Genomic DNA, 7,708 nt, shown 5'->3' with positions numbered 1-7,708 from the left:
AAGAATGGATTCAATGAAATGAAATTCTTGATGCAAATATAACACCATCTGTAAAAACGCTGAAATTGAAAAGAGGATGGCTTCTACAAATGGTTAATGATCCTAAACACATGTCAAAATCCATAATAGACTAACTCCAAAGGCGCAAGCTGAAGGTAATACAATGGCCCTCACAGTCCCCTGATCAGAACATCATTAAAAATCTGTGGCTAGACCTCAAAATAGCAGTGCATGCAAGACGACCCAGGAATCTCACAGAACTGCAAGAATTTTCCAAAGAAAAATGGATGAAAATCCCTCAAACAAGAATTGAAAGACTCCTTGACTGGCTACAAAAGCAAACTTTTTCATCGGTCCGTTTTCATTTTTGTCGTTTTTAAAATGTAAAAAATGAAAATGTATATAGTTTTTGGCCTACAATTCAAAGGAAATGTGTCATCTTTAACTTTAGACCTTTTACAGATCATTTCCTCTTCAACTTTCTTAACTGTATACAATAACAGTAAATTTGACCAGGGGTGCCCAATCTTTTCCATACCACTGTACACCTGATAAATAGCAGTGCCAATAATTTTCTTGCCCAGTGCTTTATTCTTGATATCCAGACCTCCCTACTTTTTCTTAGTTGTCCCCCTTGACCACACATTGACCATTTGAATCCTGCAGCGTATTCGATGTCGAGCCGAAGTTATACATTCCTATGTATGTCTCAATAAAGAAACTACACTGACACTGTATGAGTCAGTTGTGTGGTAGAGCAGAAGAATGAGAGGAGTTAATCCGGAATAAAGCGCTTGATAAAAAAACCAATGTCACTGTTATTCACCCAATGTACATTATAATCAAACCTAAAGAAAACGGAAAGATCCTGGTTGGCTTCTTCTGTATTTACAATAATCCACGCAACCTAAATTTAGAGCTACCATCCTGACCGTAAATCATGAAATTGCTTTGCTTCTCTGTAATATTTTGATTATTGTTTTGTAAGAAGGCCCTCATTAACCAGTTAATAGAATTAGAGGGGCTTCTCAACAATCCGCTCCTTTAATACCATATTATTTTTAATTTAATTCCCTTTACATTCTATCTTAGGCACATTGACTCAAGCAATCCGGAATTTTGCAAAGAGTCTTGAAGGGTGGTTGACAAATGCAATGTGTGACTTTCCTCAGCAGATCGTCCAGGCAAAGGTAATGTTAACAGCTTAAAGGGATTGTCCACTACTTTCAAAGCCCCTTTCATGTGAACAAACTGCCATAGATTAGCTTTTTTGTAGATAGATTGCGTTCACAAATCCTTCTGTATCCTGAGATGCTCTCCGGATCACGTGCTCTCCGGATCACGTGCTCTCCGGATCACGTGCTCTCCGGATCACGTGCTCTCCGGATCACGTGCTCTCCGGATCACAGAATTCTCTTGACTTCCTGTAGAATTCTCTTGACTTCCTGTAGAATTCTCTTGACTTCCTGTAGAATTCTCTTGACTTCCTGTAGAATTCTCTTGACTTCCTGTAGAATTCTCTTGACTTCCTGTAGAATTCTCTTGACTTCCTGTAGAATTCTCTTGACTTCCTGTAGAATTCTCTTGACTTCCTGTAGAATTCTCTTGACTTCCTGTAGAATTCTCTTGACTTCCTGTAGAATTCTCTTGACTTCCTGTAGAATTCTCTTGACTTCCTGTAGAATTCTCTTGACTTCCTGTAGAATTCTCTTGACTTCCTGTAGAATTCTCTTGACTTCCTGTAGAATTCTCTTGACTTCCTGTATGTCACACCAATTTCTTCCTGGAATGTGATGTGACATCACAATCATGTGACTTTCATGCTGTGTGGGTGGGCAGTCATCTCTATTCAGCAGAGCTCACTCACTACTACTGTCATATAGCTGTAGACAACGCTTTCCGATCTCCCTGCACATTTCTCCGTCTAGACCACATGTTTGTTTCCCTTATGTGTAATTTCACACAATTCCCCCAAAATGGTCCTGACAAAATTGTTCGGTCAAAAAAATTGTCCTTTCCAAAATCCCAGCTGAGAGGAGGAAGAAGCTTGTTGATGGCTATAGCAAGCGATTGATTGCAGTTATTTATTCCTAAGGGTGTGCAACCAAATATTACGCTGAGGGTGCCAACTATTTTGTCTGGCCCATTTTTCGAGTTCTGTATGCAGTTATGTCCAATTTGCCTTTTTGTCTTTTTTTTTTTTTTCTCCTCTTCTTCTCCACTACACACGCAGGAAATAAACATGTGCAACAAAACATGTATGCTTGCAATAATTTTCTGTGAGAAATACTGCATTTTCTGGAACAATTTCAAAGGTGCCAACACTTTTGGCCATGACTGTGTAATATATACATGCATGCACAGATTATAAGACAAATTTGGGCATAAAATTGGGGTGTCTTCTAATCTGAAGGTAGCTGAGTGGGGTGGCGGGGGAGCAGGATCACAGGAGGCAGTGTCCCTGCTATAGGAGGCTGGCGGGAGTGGGGCCATACTGCAGGCCTTGGGCTTTTTTAACATTTTGGTGCTAAGTCGCGTCTCATTCCCATTGATTTCCCTTGACGTGGGCTTTAGGAAAATGGCCGCCGGAGGTAATACATGTGCAAATTGAGATCTCGAGAGCCTGTGGACCACAGCATAGCCCAAGTCCTGCCACTGTTGGCCTCCTGAGGACACTGCTCCACTGCCGTCGACCCCCAGATAAACCAACGTAAAATGGGACTAGAAGGCGCACCACTGGCTTATTTAAAAAATGTTTTATAGTCTGCAAAATACTGTGCATGCGCGACATCCGTGGCTTTCCCGCAGCAGTCACGTGAATAGGACTGAAGCTGGCGGGAGAAGTGGAGTAGGAGTTACAGGGGGTATGCTCACTGCTGACTGCACTCCAGCACAAGAGCTGAAGTGACATGTAGTCACAAGGCAGCAGAAGAGTCTAAAGAAGAAATGATCAAATAATACAAAACCCGGCAGCTGCTATTCAGCGGTGGACGCCGCGATGACAGCACCTATATAGGCTGTAACTTTTCTCTCTGGATATCCAATACTATATTGGTAGCAACCTCCGGGCAAGCCATATAGCCACTTGAATCTATACATTGTCCCAGTAAATGTTACTGATGAAGGTCCAGCTGTGGGACCGAAACGTTTTCTGATTTGGGATAATCTTTCATTTCTTCACACCACAAAGTTGAGTGCTGGGTTTTCTATTATTTACTGATTACGGTTTGGGAACCTACCCGTGCACCTCATAGGGTTGTGCACACGTGTTTCTAACTAAAGAAGAAATAATGGCTGTGACAGCAGAAATGGTGCCAGAAGACCGGAAGCTACGCAGGAAAGTACAAAACCTGAAAATTGACAGAAAAAGTGTATGGGAATCTTTAGGGGCGTTTATGACAAACAGTAACTGAGTTAAGGTAGTGGACAACCTCTTTAAAATTAAATGTCTGTGTTTTCTCCCAAATTCAATAATTTTGCCTTTTTTTTATACTTTGAATGTATATGCTATGTTCGCTTTCAATGTTTCTCATTTTTCAGGTTGGAGTTGTTAGTGCATTTGCTCAGACCCTGCGCCGGTACACATCCTTAAACCACCTGGCCCAAGCAGCCCGGGCCGTGTTGCAGAACACGTCACAAATTAATCAGATGCTTAGTGATCTCAATCGGGTGGACTTCGCCAATGTTCAGGTAAATGTAGGAAAAGTTGCTCGTCTTTGAAAATATTAATGCTGTGCATTTATTAAATAGCCATTTTTGTTGGTGACAGGAACAAGCATCCTGGGTGTGCCAGTGTGAAGAAGGCATGGTCCAAAAGCTGGAGCAAGATTTCAAGTTAACGCTTCAGCAGCAAAGTTCACTAGACCAGTGGGCAAGTTGGCTGGATAATGTGGTCACCCAAGTGCTGAAGCCACATGAAGGGAGTGCCAGCTTCCCCAAAGCTGCGAGGCAGTTCCTCCTAAAGTGGTCCTTCTACAGGTCCGTTCTTGCTTGTGAAGACATGAGAAAACCTTTAGATCTATTGATACAGTAGTTATTTCTAATTCTTCCCTTTACACAATGTTCCTCTTACCTTCACAGCTCAATGGTAATCCGGGACCTCACCTTGCGTAGTGCTGCCAGTTTTGGGTCCTTTCATCTAATTCGGCTACTTTATGATGAATACATGTTTTACTTGGTGGAACACAGAGTGGCTCAAGCGACTGGCGAGACCCCTATTGCAGTAATGGGAGAGGTAGGTTAATCGATCCCATGGTATTACAAGCAGAGTTGCTTACTGATAGTATTCAAAATGTTATGTCTCAGTAATTTTTATTTAGCCCCCTCCCAAATAAAAAATATTAGTGAGAAATGTGGTGTAGCTAGTGGCTTAACCACTATATTTCTACTTTGACCTCGACACTAAGAGATCGAAGAATGTGCACCAAATAAAATGCACAGTAGAAATGTAACACTGCGTTCGTTACGTTCCTGTTTAGGTGGGTTTTTTTATTTTTTTTATTGAAATTGAAGAAATTAAAGAAACGTATATTTTCTTTTTCTTAGTTCAGTGACCTGTCCTCCATGTCTCCTGTGTTAATGGATAAAGGTGAGTAATTGACATATTTTAACTTAAGAAACCAGTATTAAACGTTGAGCCACATACTTTGTTATATCAAAGACGCTCTAGAAGAGACAGGAGTAGAGATGAGCGACTATTTCAATATTCGGTTTAGCTCACAATTGCCGAATTTGCAATATTCTGTGATTTAATTGCTGAATATAGCCGAACATACACAGCACAAAAGCCAGTGTTTCCCACACACTGTGATAGCATGGGAAACACTGGCCTAGCGTTTCTGATCGGCGGTGAAATTATCCTCGACAGTCAGAGCTGCGGTGCCCATGCTGTGAAAAAATATATAAGTAATTAAGAAAAAAAAACTGTGCGGGTTCCCCTGTATTTTTGATAACCAGCCAGGCAAAACTCTTGGCTGGGGGGCTGCAACCCTTAGCGGTCAGCTTCAGCAAGGTTGGCTATCAAGAATAGAGGGGTTCCCACTCCGTATTTTTTTTAAAAAATTATTTAACCCCACATTTTTGGCAACCAGCCATACCTTTTTGCGTTCTCGTGCGGTCGGCGAGCCCGTCAAAACGCAGAAGTAGGTGGATCTTAAGGGAGGATGTACGCAGCTATACGCAGACCAGCCAAACTCAAGTGTGAAACCAGCCCAAGATGCACCAATTCTGTCACGTAGCGTCACACTTGCCCTGTAGCCGTGGCAAGCGGGGTGATAGTTTGGGGGGGGGGTTGATGTCACCTTTGTTTGGTCAGGTGACCTCAAGCCCCGAGGTTAGTAATGGAGGGGCGTCAATAAGATGTCCCCATTACTAACCCCATAGTCACTTTGTAAGAAAACAGATACCCAGAAAAAAGTCCTTTAATTGAACGAAATACACAGACTTCTTTAATAATCTTAATTAAACATACTTACGATCTCGCTCATTCCCCCGATGCCCTCTTCATCTGCAAAAGAGATAAAAAAAGCAAACAACAATATTACTCTCCTTTCCATTTGTCCCATGACTGGTCCAGCTCTGCTACATCTAGATGGCAGGCTGCATGGTAGAATGATGCGACCATGCAGCCTGTCATCCACTATTGGCCCCCCAGCTTTAGGGTCTTGGTGTGGCTCTATTTGTTTCTTTAACTTTGCTATGTGCTATATCTACGTCCCATTAGACAAAGAAAAAAATTCCTGAGAGACTCCTTATCTCAAAACATACACAGACACACTATTTTGGAAAGAAAGGATATGCATGTAGTATAACCATGATGGAGTCAGGATAGATGAATCCTGCTCTCACAATATTAATTACGATCATTATTATATACACACTTTTTTATTTGCAATTTTTCTTTCTACAGCGCTAACTTATTAGTGATTATTGTAAAATCTTTTCCTACGACTTGGTAAAATGTTATTAATTTCTTCATACAGATGACATCAGTGAGCTTGAAAGTGATACAGATGGGGACCTTCGCGCCTCGGGTGAGCCCCCAGTGAAGAGGGAGCGTGTGGATATGAACCACTCCATGCAGGAAATGTAAAAAAGAAAAAAGGAAAAGTCAGCTAATGCCTTAATGCTTCTTGCAATGGGATTTTCCTCATTTGTGAGGCAACCTGCCTTCATGAAACTAGTGCCTGCTCAACACAATGTTAAGAGTTCAATGTGTTTTCCTTTAAAGGACTACTTCAGCTATGTTTCTTGGCATTTGCTGTTAATTTTTGAATTTTGTAGACATATGGCGTGGAACAGATGTGACATCACTGACAATCCGCACTACAGCCAAATGTGCCACGTTCCAGCCCATCTTCTATATTGTGCAAATGTTACTTTTAATGTAAAGTACCTAGGTTGGAGATGTTTAGAAAGACGTTTTAAGATTATTTTTGCAACTTGTTAACATAAAACAACGTAAATATTATGGATTCTAGCCGAAGCCTTTTCCAAACTTTTGGCTCAGGGTAGGTACTTATACACCATGGCTCTGTTACCTCACTGTATATATCCCTGACCTGGGCAGAATTAATTTGTCAAATCACACTGTGCTTTAGAGAACACCCTAGAGTGTGAGAACTTCCAAGGTGTCCATGAGTGGAGAAAGTAATGCTGCTGGAAAAAATGGCAGTTCTTTAAAAGGTTACAGGCAAATGGGGGTCTTCTGCAGTACCCGCGGAGTGTGTTGAACTTCGACATGCCTTCCTTGACAAAAACAAACATTGAAACCGATCTATTTGCTAAACTCATCTCATGGTGGTTTATTAAACCTTTTAGGATCAGGTTTTGTACATTGTTGCCACTTTGTCTATTAAGAAGAAATAGACGTTTAATCTAGGCTTTCAGGTGTATATCTGATGTACCCCCATCATTTCTCTGTCTTAAGTATGAAATACCAAAGCACCCTGAAGGCAAAGCACACAGAACTGCCTTTTTATTTTGTGAAAAAAAATTGTCATGCCTTGAATTTGGGCAGACCATTTTTTCATCTTGGCTCTGGTGCCTTCAGAATCTAGTAAAGGAAGTCTAGTCTTTTGGATTCCCCCCACCCCCCACTTCAAGGGGTTGTATAGGTTTAGAAAAACATGACTGCTTTCTTCTATAAACTGCTCCACACCTGTCCACAGGTTACGTGTGGTATTGCAGCTCAGCTTGCTCCATTGTAGATGAAATGCCTACCCATAGACTGATGTTTCTGGTTAAAATAAGCGGCCATGTTGTTTCCAATCCTGTATAACCTCATAAATCTCAGAGAAGGACTGTTCTCAAGACTCCCTCGTCTCCGTAGTATCTGTAACGCGATAGATTTTGTCTCGGCCTGTGCTCAGTGTCTGTGCTTTCTGGTACCAACATCAACTTACCAAGAGTTTAGCAAACCCAGTGCCTTAGTATTTGATCCTGCCTCACTCCCCTCTCCCTCTGTACCGTTTAGTGTTCATTGTTTGCATATACGTTTTTATTGGTTTCCACAGACTCTGGTTCATTTGAGCCTAAACTAACTTACTATACAAATGTTCTCAAAATGTGAACTTCTTAAGTGACCTCCTGATAAAGCATATACCATGTGTTAGAGATGGAGGTCCCTAGTCTATATACTGATCTTTACAGTGTACGTGGATAATTAGAAGACCGTTAGTACATGGTAGATATTGTTTGTGGGCAGGAA

At 41.4% G+C, this 7,708-nt stretch overlaps 1 protein-coding gene across 3 annotated transcripts in view; it reads left to right on the top strand.

Annotated features, from left to right (window-relative positions):
• The window catches only part of RFX2 (regulatory factor X2), a 51,267-nt gene extending 45,054 nt beyond the window's left edge, over positions 1-6,213 (top strand). For all 3 annotated transcript variants that reach the window (XM_069741548.1, XM_069741527.1, XM_069741537.1), the window contains 6 exons: positions 1,093-1,190; positions 3,541-3,690; positions 3,770-3,978; positions 4,081-4,234; positions 4,546-4,588; positions 5,982-6,213. In XM_069741548.1, coding sequence (XP_069597649.1) covers positions 1,093-1,190; positions 3,541-3,690; positions 3,770-3,978; positions 4,081-4,234; positions 4,546-4,588; positions 5,982-6,091 — 764 coding nt within the window. In that variant the 3' untranslated portion in view covers positions 6,092-6,213. The remainder of the gene's footprint in view (positions 1-1,092; positions 1,191-3,540; positions 3,691-3,769; positions 3,979-4,080; positions 4,235-4,545; positions 4,589-5,981) is intronic.
• Positions 6,214-7,708: the final 1,495 nt, after the last annotated feature.

This window comes from Ranitomeya imitator, chromosome 1 (assembly GCF_032444005.1).
Source record: "Ranitomeya imitator isolate aRanImi1 chromosome 1, aRanImi1.pri, whole genome shotgun sequence".
Lineage (NCBI taxonomy): Eukaryota > Metazoa > Chordata > Amphibia > Anura > Dendrobatidae > Ranitomeya > Ranitomeya imitator.
The sequence above is the reverse complement of the archived record's forward strand: the minus strand, read 5'-3'. Positions and strand labels throughout refer to the sequence as shown.